The 15,886-nt window shown below is 62.4% G+C and overlaps 3 protein-coding genes across 8 annotated transcripts; 1 reads left to right on the plus strand and 2 right to left on the minus strand.

Moving 5' to 3' along the window:
- The first annotated feature begins 285 nt into the window (after positions 1 to 285).
- Positions 286 to 2,794, plus strand: LOC118523646 (uncharacterized). The gene is made up of 3 exons (XM_036073347.2): positions 286 to 682; positions 912 to 2,041; positions 2,395 to 2,794. The coding sequence occupies exons 1-3, from the start codon at positions 286 to 288 to the stop codon at positions 2,440 to 2,442; spliced, it is 1,575 nt and encodes a 524-aa protein (XP_035929240.1). The 3' UTR covers positions 2,443 to 2,794.
- A 161-nt stretch (positions 2,795 to 2,955) lies between these two features.
- Positions 2,956 to 5,264, minus strand: SAP25 (Sin3A associated protein 25). 2 transcript variants are annotated; one of them, XM_036073354.2, is made up of 7 exons: positions 5,197 to 5,264; positions 4,376 to 4,528; positions 4,101 to 4,201; positions 3,898 to 4,004; positions 3,647 to 3,800; positions 3,411 to 3,508; positions 2,956 to 3,328 (listed from the first exon to the last, which is right to left on the minus strand). In XM_036073354.2, the coding sequence occupies exons 2-7, from the start codon at positions 4,519 to 4,521 to the stop codon at positions 3,041 to 3,043; spliced, it is 894 nt and encodes a 297-aa protein (XP_035929247.1). In that variant the 5' UTR covers positions 4,522 to 4,528; positions 5,197 to 5,264; the 3' UTR covers positions 2,956 to 3,040. The 2 variants fall into 2 exon arrangements, with proteins under 2 accessions (XP_035929247.1, XP_077930529.1); XM_078074403.1 differs by lacking the exon at positions 4,376 to 4,528 and having other exon boundaries at positions 3,898 to 4,018; positions 5,197 to 5,256.
- On the minus strand, positions 5,022 to 15,876 carry LRCH4 (leucine rich repeats and calponin homology domain containing 4). Of its 5 annotated transcripts, none has more exons than XM_036073343.2 (18): positions 15,612 to 15,875; positions 11,956 to 12,100; positions 11,692 to 11,818; positions 11,423 to 11,528; positions 9,512 to 9,648; positions 9,251 to 9,366; positions 9,010 to 9,109; positions 8,680 to 8,770; positions 8,513 to 8,589; positions 8,335 to 8,396; positions 8,105 to 8,224; positions 7,911 to 7,973; positions 7,720 to 7,817; positions 7,506 to 7,589; positions 7,209 to 7,294; positions 6,896 to 7,033; positions 6,719 to 6,796; positions 5,022 to 5,396 (listed from the first exon to the last, which is right to left on the minus strand). In XM_036073343.2, exons 1-18 carry the CDS (start codon positions 15,829 to 15,831, stop codon positions 5,292 to 5,294), a joined length of 1,953 nt encoding a protein of 650 aa, XP_035929236.2. In that variant the 5' UTR covers positions 15,832 to 15,875; the 3' UTR covers positions 5,022 to 5,291. The 5 variants fall into 5 exon arrangements, with proteins under 5 accessions (XP_035929236.2, XP_077930528.1, XP_035929234.2 ...); XM_036073341.2 differs by lacking the exon at positions 5,022 to 5,396 and adding an exon at positions 5,773 to 6,401 and having other exon boundaries at positions 15,612 to 15,876; XM_078074401.1 differs by lacking the exons at positions 5,022 to 5,396; positions 8,105 to 8,224 and adding an exon at positions 5,773 to 6,401 and having other exon boundaries at positions 15,612 to 15,876.
- Between the last annotated feature and the right edge of the window lie 10 nt (positions 15,877 to 15,886).

Below are 15,886 nucleotides of genomic sequence, written 5' to 3' on the forward strand. Positions count from 1 at the left end.
CAGAGGCGCGGGGAGCCGGCCGGGGTCGAGCCTTGGAGAAGGCCGCTGGAGCCCCGCGTGTCGCCGGCCACCGGGCAGTCACTGGGGCACACGCTGCGCGCAGCGAGGGGCCACCGCAGACCCTCTGCCCCAAACTTCAAGTCCGGAGCAGGGGTGAGACGCTGGGCATCAAGACGGGTGGCAACCTGTCAGGACGCTGTCCCCCTCCCCGGAGACCGCCACCTCCACCCCACCTCTGCTGAGTCTCAGCCCCTACTCTGGCCACTACATTGCCTTTGGCCCGGGATGAAGCCCGGAGGCGGTGGCCCCCCGGCGGCCCCGGAGTCCGAGCCGGCCGGCGTGCCCCTGGTTCTGCCGCGGCCCTGGGGCTGTCCCGCTGACGTGCGGCTCTGCGGCCACCTGCGGAAGCAGAAGTCCCAGCGCCGCCGCTTCTTCGTGCTCCGCGCCGACCCGCCGCGCCTCGAGTGCTACGAGAGCGAGAAGAAGTTCCGCGCCGGCCGAGCGCCGCCCAAGCTCAGCGTGAGCCTGGCGGGTGCGTGCACCATCAGCAAGCGCGTGGACGCGCGCCAGCGCCACCTGATCGTCCTGTACACGCGCGACCGCAGCCTGGGCGTGGCGGCGGCCTGCGAGGCGGAGCAGCAGGCGTGGTACAGCGCCCTGCTCGAGGCGCGCGCGGCCGCCGGTGAGGCCCGAAACGCCGGGCGGGCGGAGCCGGAGCCGGGGCGGGGGAAGGGGGGGCGGGAGCCGGGGCTTGGGTGATCGCGAGTTTAGTTTATCGTGGGTCGTCCCTCCCCAAAAGTCTCCGAAATCAAGTTCAAACATGAGGCGTTTACACGTGCTTAGTTCTCGCGGCACAGTGACTCCAACCCCCCGGCCCAGGAGCCCCTGTGACCAGCCCCCTGTCTCTTCAGGTCCCAGCTTCCACGAGGACCCCGGCGCCTGGATTCTCGCTCCATTTCAGGACGTCTGGCCCGTGACACTGCGGCCCAAGGGACTGGGGCGAACACGAGGCCTGGGCAGCGGCGGCTACCGCCTGTGCCTGGGTTCGGGGGTGCTGAGCCTGCTGCGGAAGCCCAAGGGCACGGGCTCTGGGGACACGCAGGCTTCGCCGCCGCCGCCCGCCCTGTGCCTGTCCCTGCTCAGTGTGCGCCGCTGCGGCCACGCAGACTCTTTCTTCTTCCTGGAGCTCGGCCGCTCGGCGCCCACGGGTCCCGGGGAGCTGTGGCTACAGGCGCCCGACGCTGTGGTGGCCCAAAGCATTCACGAGACCGTACTGGCCGCCATGAAGCGACTCGGGGATGGCGGTGCCCGTGGCAGGGCTGAGCCACTGCCAAGGGATCCCCTGACGAGCGCTTCCAGACCCTCCGCCTCCCAACCTTATGCAACCCTGGCCTCGGCAGCCCAGTCAAGCGGCCAGAGCCATTGCAGGGGCCTGGGGGAGAGAAGGGGGGAAGCAACCCTCCGGATGCCGGCGACCGCAGCCTCGCAGCCCCAGGGCTTGGAGCGGGGAGGGGGCTACGTAGCCATGGGAGCCCGGAGCGACTACGAGCCCATGGGGGGTGGCGAAGCAGGTGGCTACATGGTGATGGCACCCCCTCGCCTTGCGGCCTCTGCCCCCGCAGCTCCCCACTACCCGCTCCAAGGTTGCGGGGGCACCGAATACGTGCCCATGAGCCGCTTTCCGCCAGGGTCCTTGTCCTCGAGCTCCCTGCCCTGTTTCTATAAGCTCGGGGCTGGGGAGCCTGGACCTTCCTTCCAAGGCCCCCGCCGCAGCATCGGGGAACGTTGGGGACCAGCAGGGGCTCACTCCTCCTTGCAGCCGCCCTCAGAGCTAGCAGGGGAGTACGTGTGCATCAAGTACGTGGCCCCGGACTACTTAGGAATGGGCACTGCCATACAAGGACCCCCCAACGGCCACCTCAACTACGTGGACCTGGACCTGATCCCTCCGCTGGAGGCTCGAGGCGACGCCCCCGGGGCCAGCAGGAACCGCCAGCACAGCTATGCCTGCATCGAGTTCCAGAACCTCAGAGAGGCTCCGGTGAGGAGATGTGGGCAGCCCCGCCCTGTCTAGCTGAGGGATGGATGGGGAGGAGGGGAGAAAACAGGGCAAAGTTATGAATGCCTTCCCCCGACCTGTTCCCAAAGTAGAGGGGCTCGAAGGCCCCCTAGGACCTGCAACTTGCAGAAGCTCTGAGTTGCCCCCTTAGGGCCTGCTGCCCACTCCACCCCTTCCAGATGTGGTACCTGGAAATTCTTCAGGAAAGGCTCCCCAAGAAACTGGATTCTTTTAAGGGAGAAAATTCTAGAACCACCCTCCCCCCTTCCCATCCACAAACCCCTACGAACTCCAGGCTTCCTCAGCCAAAGCCCTGATCCTTTCTTTCCTGGCAGAGTTCCTGCAGCATCACTCCAGAGTCTCAGGTCAGCCTTAGCCCCTGACCCCGCCTCCAACGACTTGTCCCACATGGACCTGCTCCTCCCCACCCCGCACCTGCAGGGCCTGCCTTATGTCTCCTCGCAGCCTAAGAACCAGTCCCCCGCCCCAGGGCGCCAGAGCAAGAAGGCTGAAGTACCAGGTATCTTATCTCTACTGCTTCCCAGAAGTGCTGTGCCGCTCCCTTCCTCCCTAATTTCCCTCTTCCAGTGCCAGCCATGTGTTCACACAATCCTCCCTTCTCTGGAGCCTGGTGGAGTTGATGGACTTCTTGCTTCCATATACTTGTCTTCCACATACTGTACTGTGGACCCCCACCCCCACCCTATGCCCTATTAAAGTGGTCCTGCTTGGTCAGCCTGGAAAGGTCTTAGGTCCATGGGTTCCCCTGCCCCGCTGCAGGGGTGACCAATGAGTAACGAGAATTTGAGGGGAGGACAGCCTAAGCCATGTAGAAGAAGAGACCCCATCCCTGTCTCCATGCCCCACTCTGCTACTCACTTGCTACAAGGAGCCTGTTTGCAAACCAAAACACTGCTTTATTGTCAACAGAACCTGCCTGGCGGAGTAGGGGACCCCACTCTGCCCACAGAAGAGCTATGTTCAGTGGGCGTCTGGGGTTCGTGGGACAGATGGGTCAGTGCAATGAGAACAGCTGGGGCTGCCACTGGAGCCTGGGTGGTCAGATACAGGGCCTGGGGGGCCAGCAGGGGGCGTGGGAGCCCCCGGGGAGGCAGGTCTCGGAGCCCCCTGGCTCATCTGCAGGAGGCCATTGAGGGCGATCAGCTCAGGCCCACTGAGCCAGGCAGTGGAGCAGCCCGGGGATGGGGTGCGGAGGACCCAGGGAGACATGATAGGAGGTGGGAGCAGCAGCTTCAGAGAGCCCATGACCTGAGGAGAGAGAAGGGAGAAGTGTCTCCTCCCAAGCCCTGCAGGAGGACTAGCGTGAGGCCAGGGCAGGAACTGCACTCACCTGCTGAGAGGCCTCCGACAGGTACAGGGGGACACGCTGCCCAGACGGCAGCAGCGGGTCTGACAGAAAGACATCTTCATGGCACATCACTGGGAACCCTGGAGAAGACAAGCTGGTAGGGCAGCAGGCTGCGGTTCCCACACCAGCGAGGGCCGCACTGGTTCCCCGGCGAGCTCATGCAGGGCACCTCCAGAGCCTGGGCGGGGGTGGGGGTGGGGGGTGGCCAAGCAAAGTACCTGCATCCCTGGGCGCATGCTCTCCGTTCTGATGCCCTGTGGCTGGGGCCAGGGGCCTGAGGTCCCGGCCTGGGGCTGCCTCATACAGCGGCCAGAATGAGGGATGACACAAGGTCCGGCCGGAGAAGGAGGCGCCTGACGCACAGCTGGGCCCCTGTGGAAGGGGCAGGAAAGACCACTGGAGCTCCGGTCCCCTCCCAGGGCACCCCTGCCCCACCCCAAGGCCAGAGCCGGAGATGCCCCCGACTCACCCACACCAGCCGAGGTCCTGCTCTAGCCTTGTAGTGGGGGTCCCACGGGGCTAGCACAATCATCCTTGAGGGGGCCACCTCCCAGGCCATCTGGGGGGGAAGAGCAACTGGGGGAGGAACACTTGAAGAGATTAAAACAGGCTCAGGAGTCGGTGGCAAGGTGTCTGGGGGGGGCGGGGAGAGGCAGCAAGGCCTGTGCCTACCTGGGGCTCCCGGGGACTGCCCGGCAGCCAGGCCTGGGGGGGCCCGGGGCAGCAGCTGCTCTCTCCGGCTCCAGGAAGGCCTTCGGGACCGGGGCTGCGGGCTGGGAGGGGGACGTCCTGAGGTGCACCCCTCACAGCCTCCCCGGGTGTCTCTGAGGCAGGGCCCGGGGGGCCTGGGGCAGGGAGTTTAGCACGCCCGTTCCTCAACGTGGGCGACGGAGACCTCCTCACACGGTGGGCCCCCTGCCGGACTTCCCTGCGGCGGAGCCCCTCACCTGTCCTGTGGGGGACTTCCTGGCTCCCCCAGTGCTTCCTCTCCAGAGGTCCAGGCCTCGCCGGGGTCACTGCCCGCCGAGGGGCCTTGTTCCTCGGGCGCCTGCTCTTTGCCCGCGTCCCACAGCCGAGGCGGCCGGGGCAACATGCCGCGTCTGGGGGAGGGGAGGGCCGCGCGGGGCAGCAGCTCTGTGCCCCGCGTCCGCGCCGTCCCCGCCGCCCGCGCCTCCCACCTCCCCCTCCCGGCCCCACGCGGCCCCTCGCGGCCCCTCGCGGCCCCCACCTCCCGCAGCGGCCCGCCCTCTCGCCCCACGAGCCCACGTCGCCGGCCCACTTCTCAGGGCCTCGCGACCACGGCGGCGCCCAGCGCGTTTCCGGGCCACGTGGCGCGCGCTCCCGCCGGCGTCTCGCGGGCGCCCCCTGGCGGCGGGGTTGGCGGGGTCCGCGCGCCGCCGCCGGCCCACACGGAAGAGTGGCGCCCCGCCGCGGCCAGCTGCAGAACCCCGGCGCGGACGTGGACGCGCCTCCTTTCCCGCGACGCAGCGCATTCATCCGCAGACGGACACACACACACACACGCACGCACGCACGCACGCACGCACGCACGCACGCACGCACGCACGCACACAGACCCCGAGGGGCAGCCTGGAGGGTCCGGCTTCTTTTTTATTGCACTTGACACAACATCCGCCGCCGTCTTCTATCCCAGACCCTCGGCCACACCCAGATGCGGCCAGGCGCCTCGCTGGGCCGCCGGCTTCCAACCCCTCGGGCGGGCCGAGGGGCGCCCAAGGAACAGGGCCAAGCCCGAGGCCGCCCTCACCAGAGTCATTGCTAGGGAGCAGAAGCCGGGCGCGGCTGTCTTCTCTGTTCCTGGGTTCCCGGCAGGGTCGGAGCCCTGCGCCCCGACCTCGACCCCTATGGCCGTTCCAGCAGTGCGTGGATGACAGCAGCGATGTAGGGGAGGCCCCTTCCCGGGGCCCCCTCCTCTTCCAAGATGTGATGGGGCTGGCACAGGGACTCCTGGGGGGAGGGGCCCGGGTTAAGTTCCCCATGTCACCTTGTTGTCTGGCTTCCCTGCCCTTCTCAGAGGGCAGGGTGGGAGAAACCCTGAAGAAGCCTGGGCAAACAGGGCTGACAGGATGGCCCTTCGGGTGGAGGTGGCAAAGGTCAGGGGCACCCTGGACACGGCTTGGGGGCAAACGAGATGCAAGGAAGCTGCCAGTAGGTAACAGAAGGGCGATGACACAGGGGGCCAAGGCTCAGGGTAGGAGAGACCTGTCATTTCCAGAGGGAAATGCTGGAACAGGCAGGCTGACAAACAGAGCCCCAGGGGCACGGCCAGGGCTGGGCCTGGCCACGGCAGGAGCAGACGCAAACACACACACACAGAGGCGGCCACGGTCTGTACAATTTATACACAGAGACAGGGATCCAGCCTGGGCCCCTGTATCCCCTACAAATATAGAGTTCTCTCTACAAAATATAGATAATTTAGCTCCCCATAACAGTGGGGGGACGGTGGGGGGACAGCACAAGGAGGAAGGTTGAGATCTGCCCTCCGAGGGAGCAGGGCCTGGAGGGAATGAAGGCACCATCAGCACTGAGAAGTGAGGGAAGGGAAGGGGCTACAGGAGGGAGGCCAGAGGCTGGGGGCCCAGGGTCTGGGTGCACCAGAGTGGGGCCTCTGAGGTCAGTGTTTGTGAGGGGAGGGGGTTCACTAGTGTCTTTGGTAGGGGCTGAAGGCACCACTGGTAGGGACCGGGGTCGCAAAGGAGTCATAAATAGAAATAGGGCGATGGGGGCGGGGAGAAAGGGTGACTTCAGGTCCTAGGAACCCAGGAGCCGAGTGTAGACGACATAGAGCAGCAGCATGAGGACCACGTAGAAGAGGATGAAGCCGCCCAGACCAGAGGGGGGCCAGAGGGGTGGGGGGACCCTGCCCCCCACCCGCTTCACAGCCTCCAGGGTGGTCCACAGCCCCTGGGCGGTGCCCTGGAGGAGATCCGAGGGCGAGCACAGGTCAGCCTGGGAAGGGAGAGTAGGGACAGATGGACAAGGACAAAGAGCAGACGTCAGCAGCAGCAGCAGGACAATCCTTCCCACCCCCTGCCCTCACGTGCCAGGGCCTGAGCCACGCCAACATGCGGAGTGCAGGGAAGGGAGGCATGCAGGGCAGGGAGACGTGCAGGACAGGGACTTGAGGACATGTTTCCTTCTGGGGAGCAGACACCCCTGTGAATGGAACCCTGCCACCCATGCGGAGTGCTCAGCTGAGCCCAGGACGTCGCCACTCTTTATAGTAGGGACCAGCCCTGGGCTCCCGAGAACATACCCCCCCATACCTCAGGCACCCCCATTTTTCGACAGGCTTCTAAGAAACTCTCCACATTTTTCCGAGACTTGAGAGCACTAAGTTTTGGCTGGGGGAGGGCGAGAAAGGAAAAAGAGAAGAGAGTAAGGGCGAGGCCCCAGCAGTCCTCTGTCCCATCCCCTACCTCCCGCCCTGGGACCCAACTGACCACAGCAGGTGACGGCACGTGGATGAAGGGCACGGAGCGGGGCCGCAGCTGGTTGGCCAGCTGACACAGGATGACCCCATTGGCCAGAGCCTCTGCCAGGTCCTCGGGCAGGGGCCGCTGCAGCTTTGACTCGAGGACCTGGGAGGCAGGAGGGTGGGGGGAGGGGGAGGGGTCAGTGGGGACTCCTGCCCGCCCCTTGTGTCCTCAGTGGAAGCACCCACGGGGTGCGGCGGGAAGCCGGGAAACTTGAGGAGGCCGAGCGCGGCCCCCAACCCCCCACCCCGCCCTGCCCCCCAGATTCCACCTCTCTTACCGGGCGCAGCTGTGCCATCAGCTCCTTCTCATCGAGAAGCTGGGGGGATCGCCGAGGTCTCAAGACAGAGTCTGGTGAGGAAGGGCCTGGAGAAGGAGGAGGAATGTGGGCCGTCTCTTAGCACCTGCCGCCGACTTCCTAGCTGGGCCGCAGTGTCTGGCACCCACATCTCCTGCCTTTGTGCTTATGGGAGTTTCAACACAAAGGGACAATAGACTAGAGAACTCCCAGGCCAGAAGGGGTGTCCGCAGCCCAGGGGTGAGGGCTGGGTTAGCACTGGGGACAGGGGAAACCCACCTGAACCACTCTGAGAGGAAGAACGGAAGAGGAAGCTGTTTGGTCTCTGAATGGAGCCGAGTGGCCGGGGAGCAGGCACCGTTGCTGGGGGCCAGAGCCAGGGACAGGTGAGAAAAGACACCCCTCATAGTCCCACCTTCCCTCAGGCCAGCAGGCCCCAGCCACCCCCTCACCTACACAGTCCCCCCTCCTCTTCCCCCAGTCCCTGTCCCACCTGGTCCAGCTGCAGGAAGGGGCTCCTGGGGGGCGGGGGCGGGGGCTCCCTGCCCTCCTGAAGCGCCCAGCTGGGTGGCACTGGACTTAGGCATGCCGCTGAGGAGCGACAGAGAGCGAATCAGAGGGGAGGGGCAGGGGGACGGTGTGCGGGGACAGCGCTCGGGGAGGGGGGTCTGGGGGGACACATACTTGTAGGCGGCCTGAGTGGACGCAGCACCTCCACCAGCAGCCCTGACCCCCAGCTTCAGAACACTGGAAAATGAAGGCCGTGTGGGGCCAGCAGCGCAGGCAGGGGACCCGCCAACCCCGAGGGGCAGAGGAGCTTACGAGGGCTCATTCCCACTCATTTCCAGGCCCCCCCCACCCTGCCCCTTTGCCCACACCTGTCCTTCCTGGGGGCCCCCCACACCCCACTGTGCTGCTGCTGCTGCCGCCGCTCCCGCTCCTGCCACAGCTGCAAGGTGTCGGGGCGCCGCCGCTCCTCCCCCGCCGGCTCCTCCCGCCTGAGGGGAGAGGCAGGACCCTGAGGCAGAGCCAGGTCAGGGGAGAGGAGGGAGGGTCCAGGGGGATGGCGTAGCGGGAGGAGGTGCTGGCTCAGGGCGCTCTGGGGTACCTGCTGCTGGGTGCCTTCTCGGCGTCCCCTGCCGCAGGGCTTAACTCCGGTGGCCGCTGCTCCTAAGGGAAGAGCAGCAGAGGGGTCGAGGGAGGGTCCCCGCCCCCCCCACCCCCAAGCCTGAGCCGGCTCCCTCCCTCCCCCCCCAGGGCACGTGCACGGGCCCTGGGACCCTCACCTCAGCAGCGCCTCGCTCCTCGTCCTCCGCAGGCACGTGGCTGTCAATGAAGTCAATCTGCTCAGGGTCTCCGTCAGCTGGGGAGGCCAGGGCATGTCAGCAAGCACTGGGGGCCTCCAGGCACTCGTCCATGACCCCAGCCCCCTTACCCTGACCCCACCACTCACCAGAGCCATCCTCCCTCCGCTCCCTGGGCCCCCGAGGCTCCCGGGCCAGCTCCGAGATCCGGAAGGACAACTCCGAAAATTCATCTGTTGACTAGAAATGCAAAAATGGGAGAGCGCTGCTCTGTGGTGCTGGGGGTTCATGGGGTTCATGCCCTTGGGGTCTGCTGTTGAGCCAGCCCCTCCCTGAGATACCCGGGCAAGGGAAGAAGACCACTCCAGACACCAACTGTCACTCTGATATTCAGAGGCACCAAGCAAAGGGTCCTGACTCAGAGGTTCTCCCCCCGGGGGCTGAGACCCCCCAATGTCTCATGGCAAGGAGGCCCTTACCTCATTTCCAGACCACCTCTTGCTGCCACTGTCAACGCTGTGGAAGCCCGAGTCTAGCCCGCCATCGTACCGACGTCCCGGAAATAAGTCCTCAGCAGGGCTGGTGCCGCCAGGGAGAGCTGGTCAGTCCAGTATCGGGCAGCAACCCCTCTCATCTTCCCACCGAAAACCATGGAGTCCGTGCTGCCAGGAAGGGGCAGTCAGTAACCAGGGGCTTCCTTCCTTCCCACTTGGGACTTACCAGGGACTGAAACTCGGGGGGCGGGAAGGGGCCAGGTCCCCCAGTGCAGACGCCCCACGCCGCCCAGCTTCTGTTGACAAGTACTTGAAGATGTGAAGTTTCCCCTTCAGGCAGATCTAGGTATAAGGAGGCACATGGTAGGGGTTAAGGGAAGCGAAGGGGGCTCCCCCAGATCCTGCTTGGCTACTAAAGGGACTCACCTCCCAACTCCTACCCATTCTCAGCCCTGTCCCCATGGTCCAGCCCAAATCCACCCCTCACCTGAGCCGGTGGGCTCTGCAGGGGGTTGCTGTCCAGCAGAATGACCTGCAGGTGCCTGAGGCGGCAGAAGGAGACCGGGATGCGGGAGACACGGTTACAGGAGAAATCCAGGCGGACAAGAGGAAGATCCCCCAGCTCTGGGGGTGGGTGAGGGAAGAGTCAGGAGCCTGCCCAAGGGTGGGGCCTTGTGCTCACTTCCTCTGCCCTCTGCTCTAGCCCACTTGCCGCCCTTGGGTCCACCACGTCCTCTGGCCTGGCTGGCTGTGGGCACTCCCCAGGAACAACCTCCCTCTTCCCTTCCTGCTCAAATCGGGCCCACCTCCAGGCCTCCCCTCCCTGAGCTCCTGCCCATCTCATGTGCTTCTCTCCTCGGCCCCACCCTGCCCACTCCATACTTCAACCGTTCCTTCATCCCCAAGTGACCATCACAAGACCCAAACCAAACTGCGACATTGCACGGCTCAAACACCTTCCATGACTTGCAGCCAAGGCTGCTGAGGGTGAGCGGACTGTGCCCTGCACAAATGCACCTAGGCAGGAGGGGCCTGCAATCCCACCCGAACTTTACTGGCTAAGCCCTTCCCACCCCAGGCAAGGTTGTGCCCACCCACAGGAAAGGGTGCCTTCTTCTACTTCTCAAACATGCACAGTTGGATGAGTGATGACTAGAGACACAGAATAACACTCACCACTCCCTGGCCCAGCATGGTCAAGGTGTTCATGATCTGGCTTGGTCCACATTTCCCATCTCACTACCCACCCTCACACCACATCAGACAACCCTCCAACCCCTCTGCTTCTGGACCTTTCCACATGCTGTTTGCTCAGCTGGGACACTCATTTTTGTGACCATCTTTCAAAGTTCAGCTCAAGTGTTGCCTCCTCCATGAAATCTTTCCAGACACTCAGGTTAGAATTCACTGCTCCTTCCTCTGTGTCCCCAGGGCATTTTGCTAGGGTCTCTCTTATGGCCCAGAGAGCACCCTGATTAAATGCTTGTTTACACTGCTACCGACTTCGAAGGCAAAAGGGCCAGAGTAGGACTAGGGGGAGCCCAGAGAAAATGGGTGACCACCTGACTCCCCTCTCTTGTTCTCTAAAACCAAGATGAGCATGGCTCCAGTCCTTCCCACCTGGCCCTGGCTCCCACCCACATGCTTTGCACATGGGCTTCCTCTGCCTCGGATGCAGAAGGAAGGAGAACTTTCCTTCACAGGTCAGCTCCTGCCACGCCTCTGGGGAGAAGTCTTCCTCAAGCTCCCTGAGCAGATGCTCCCTCTAGCTCCCACAGCTCTTGCCGTGTCCTGTTCTAGCACGTCCCTCCACTTGTCTCTCCCCATGAAGCCCATACATTTTCAGAGTTGGCCCCAGGTGTGAGTGACATCACTCACATCTACCTGACCCCCACCTAAAACACAGGACGCACACAACAATGCTGGCTGAATAAGGGAAGGGGGGCCTACTTTGGAGCAGAGACTATCAAATGTCAGAGTGGATCATAATTAGCTCGTTAAAATGGGGTTGGGGGCTGCTTGGGCTCCAGCTCATGGCTCCACTGACTCAGAATCTTTGGGGGAGGAGGCACAGGGCATCATCTGACTCAGGTGCCTGAGAGCTCCCACTGGGTGAGTGATGATCCTGGGTGACCCCAAAGGCCCCTTCCAACCTTGGGATTCTACAGGGTGCCAACACACCCATTCTCCTTTCTGTGCCTTGCTCCTCATTTGTGAAAATAGAGCTAATAACCCATGACTTGCCAGCCTCAGAGGGTTGCTGGTCAAGCACAAATAATTTAGTTTGCTTTATACACTGCAAAACCCTGGGCACCTAGACAGTGATGTTCTGTGAAGAGTCTTTGTGACTTCTCCAGTGTAGACACCCCCCCCCCCCGAAGATCTTCATTCTCCTCACCATCGGGCAGGGTGCTGAGCTGGTTCCTGCGCACACTGAGGTCCCGCAGGGAAGGAAGGCTACATAGCTCTGCCGGGAGGGCCTGCAACTCATTGCCGCTCACATCCTGCAATGAGGAAAGAAGTAGGGCAGGAGCCACGAGACCAGGGGCATCAGAAACTGCCTCTGGTCTCTGGCCACCTCCTTCGGTCCCCCCCTCTCCAAACTCCCCAAAGGCCCCTGGTGCCTGGCTCAACAGCCCCTCTTCTTGCTCTGCTCCCTGTGCTCACAAGCTGCCGCAGGCTTCCCAAGGCGCTGATGTCGGGAGGCAGGGCTCCCAGTTTGTTGTTGCTGACGATGAGCACCCTCAGAGGCAGCTGGCAGATGTAGGGTGGCAGCGATGACAGCTGGTTTCGGCTATGGAAGGGAGAAAAGCATGGGGCTCAGTCCCCAGGGCACTCCTCTTTTCAGGGCTCTGGGAGCACTCAGGGTACCGTGTGCTGGGACTTGGGGCTCTCACCCCTCCCTGCCCCTGCCTGGCTGTGCCTCCCTACCTGAGGTTGAGGTAGGTAAGGGCTGTGAGATTCCCCAAGGCTGGGTTCAGGCATCTCAGGCAATTGTGGTAGAGGCTCAGGCCCTCCAGGGACACCAGCTGGCATGCTGCCTCCGGCACCTCAGGGAACCGGTTCCGGGACAGGTCTAGAAGCAAGTGTCAGGGGAGAGCTGTGGACAGGCCCAGCCCCGGACAGGAGGGCCCTGAACTTTCCCAGAGCCAGCTGCCCAGCCACCCGCCTCCCCAATGGACCTAAAGAATCAGGCCTATAAACCTGGGCTCCTTGGAGAGAACAAAGCTTTCTGCAAAACCGAGCACATTCCAAGCATTAACAGGACAGCAAAGGCCGTAGGGTCACTGGGCTGGAGAAGCTCAGACTTAGGAGGACAAACCATGACCACCACCTTCAAATACACAAATGAAGGACTACCCTGGAAAGGGTGACTGGCTTCTAGAACTCTTGTGGTTCCTGCTGTTCTATGGAGAAGGCTGGTGCTCCAAAGAAAACAGCAAAGTAATGGGCCGGGAGGCTCGAGATAAGAATATGGTAAGCCCCCCGGGGAGACCACTGAGAAAGCTCATCCCTCTTCCGTCCCTCCTTGGGGGCCTTGTCCCCAGCCTCAACCTCTTTTCAACACAGGGAAGAAGCCAAGGGTCATTAGAGTCTGGCTCTAGAGAATAAGTAAGGCTCCTGACACACTGGACAACGGTTCTTCATCAGCCCCTGGGATCAGCAAGCCAGGTCCAAGGGTCTGTGAAGGAATAGACTCCCAAGGACCAGGAGGGGAAGGCGAGCTGACCAAGCTGGAGGTGGAAGCTGGAGTCCTCAGGTCCCTCCCATCCGGATACACCTTCTTCAGGACTGGCCTCCTTCCCACCCTCTTCCAGCCCCACTGGCCTTCCTCTACTTCCTCTCTTACTGACCCAGGCTTTAGGCGCTCAGCTCTTTTGCCTGTGTCTTGGTGTGGGTGAGAAACGGGGAGGGAAGTAGGGAGGGTAAAGCCTATGACCACCCCTTATCTCAAGTGGTCGCTTGCTACTCCAATGAAAGGAGTCAGGCCTGGGGTTTCTGCCAGTCTGGGGACACTAACCGCTCAGAGCTCTGCAAGCCTGGGTTTCTGTTTTCTCTCCTCGCCTGCACTGGGAGGGGCCCAGGGCCTGCAGGGGGATGTCCCTGGCAATAGAACTTGGGTGAGCTTCTTAGGCAGCCCTCCCCAGGAAGGGGTGAGCAAAAGCTGATGGGAGGGAAGCTGGGGTATATCCCCAAAGGAAATGAGTCTCATGACAGGAAATGGAGTAGAAACAATCTGTCAGGTTCTGTCTCTGGTGGGCCCTATGTTTACCAGGGCGGATGACAGCCTGATGTACCAGGCCTCCTTTTTTCTCCCTCTCTGCTCACAGCCCTGGTATGCAAAGAGAGAAGACCCGTCAAGGGAGAAGACCAAGTTCCGGAGAGGGTGAGACGGCCAGATGCAGTCCTCCTACGTTGGCCCTCCACCCGCCTGCTCTCCCTGAATCTACAAATGTGGGTGTGTGTGCACACATGCTGTGGATGAAGGGGGTGGAGGACAAGATGGGCTAAGCAGTGGTGGGGGCAAAAGCTAGGAGCGGAAGGGAGCCCAGGCTGGAGGAGGCAGGGCACAGGAGGCACAGGATGTGGTCTGTAAGAGAATGAGCTGCACTTCTCCTTTGCGAGAGCCGCCCCTCCCCGCCATCTCAGGATTCATCCTACTTTCAGGGGCCCCAAGGAACAGAGTCCAGGGGATATCAGAGACCTGTGCAATAAGAAACATGCAGGGCAAAAGAGTTGGGAAAGCAGGATAGGGCTCAAAATAATTTGGCAGAGTGCTGAAGTGTTTAGTCTGGGTTGGAGGGCAAGGAGGTATAGAGGACAGGGTATGGGCAACACTAACTGTCACTTCCCTTTTCTACCCCAAACTATAAGCATTCTGGTTGGGGAGAGGGGTCAGAGGAGAATGTTCTGGATGAGACAGATTCCACCTGGCCTACAACCTGGACTCAGGATTTCTGCGTGGAGAGCAGGACAGGAAGAGGTCCTCCGGAAGCTGGGATTTTCCCGCTTCAACACACAAGCTCACTCAGAACTGCCTGCACCCTGAGCCGGAATGCTGGCGGTGGAGGGTGGGAGGGGGTAGGGGCTGGGAGGGGCCAGGGAGTTCTTGGTAGTTTTCCCCAGGAGTCCACTCACAGAGGCAGAGCCCTAAGGAAGTAAAGAATAACATTTGGTCTTTGTCAAAAAACAAGCAAGGGGGAGGGGAAAGGGAACAGACGGGCGAGTGTCACACAGCTGCTGAGGTCAATCTGGAGCTTGGGGTTAGGCGGCTGGGGGAGACTGAGAGGGAGAGGAATGGCTCCTGGGGCTCATCCATTCCCTGAACTCACTCACTGCATGGTGGGCAAGTGCGTTTACCCAGCAACCCAAGAAAAGTGGAGAGGTTTAAACTGGTCCTCCCCAGAACAGGGGAGGGAAGAGAGTGCCTGTGCCCACTTGAGTGTTTGCAGGTGAGGAGGCACCTGCTGGACAATTACATGCTGTCGCAGAGCAGTGTCATTCGGAGGATGGGAGGACGCTCACCCAGCCCCAAGTCCCACCCTGGGCTAGGCTAGGGTGGGGCTTCGGGAATGCAGTCCTCCTCCCCACTCCCAATCTCCACCCCCCAGCTGCCAGCTCAAGGTCATAGGTTGTTGCCTCCTGAGCAGCTGAGGCCTGACTCACCTGTCATGGTAGAGTCCCCCACACCCTGGCAGCAAGAGACACCAGGAAGGAGGGAGCATGATTAGAGGGATCTGTGGGTGGGGGAGTGGACGGGCAGTGGGACAGTCTCTAGCTTCCCAGCACTCCTAGCCAGGAGATAAGATTTCCTTCCTTTCAGCAACTGCCTCAAGTCCCTCCCCCTAGGGAAAGCAGAAGCTCAAATGGGAATTCTAGGGTCCCTATGAGGTCACAGGCTCCATAGTGACCTCACACACGCAAGAAGGAGGAGTCCTGGATACGGGGGTCAGGGATAATAGGTGGAAGAGCTCGAGGAGAACAGCGTTAGGGGAGGTGGAAGATTTGCTTCTTTCCCATAGGCTAGCTGAGTGAAGAGTGGAGAGGGCCAGCGACCTTAGGGGGCGGGACAACAAGCACAGTAAACAGAAACACCAGGTTGTTAGGGGCAAATCCCAGGGAAGAGGGGGGCCTAAGGCTGCTCGGATCTCGGTGGAATGGGGAGGAAAGAGCTGGGAGACGAAGTGGAGGAAGAGAAAGGAGTCCTCAGAGGGGATCGTGGGGGCTGCTTTAAAGAACGATCGGAACTGAGGTTGAAGAGGTCATGCGAATGAGTCAACCAGGTGAGGGGCGGGACCATTCTACAGGTGCGCAGATACGCAAATAAAGAGAAGCAGAAGACGGGGAATTCTCACAACGCTCGGCCGGGGCGCTGGGCATTGCGTGCAAACGAGAAATGTGTTCATTGTCTGGTAGTTCTCAAAGTGGGGAGGGGGAGGTAGCAGGCTTATGCAAATCGGCGGGGTCGAGAACCCCGACGGTCAGGTGAAGGGGCGGGCTAGACTCTCGAGCCCCGTGAGAAACGAGCCAGGGGCGGGGCTATGCAAATGAGGGTCCCTGCCGGGTACGGGGCCGGGTGCACTCACCAGCCTGGGTGATGTCTGACAGGTCGTAGCTGCGGGCCGCGCCCCGGGGGAAGTGCTTCAAGCGCCGGTTAGATAGGTTCAGGGTCCCGGTGGCCACGGCCTCCTCCAGGGCCCTCTCTGCACTGCGGCTCCCGGGCAGACCCGGAGACCCTGGAACAGAGGTCGTGGCCGCCGCCTCCTCACCCCCGGCGGCGAGTGGGGCCGCTACCGCCGCCGCCATCCGCTCCCGGCGGCTCCCGCTGCCTGACTGACGGGACCGGCCGTCCCTCCTACCC

This window comes from Halichoerus grypus, chromosome 6 (genome assembly GCF_964656455.1).
Source record: "Halichoerus grypus chromosome 6, mHalGry1.hap1.1, whole genome shotgun sequence".
NCBI classification, from domain to species: Eukaryota; Metazoa; Chordata; class Mammalia; order Carnivora; family Phocidae; genus Halichoerus; species Halichoerus grypus.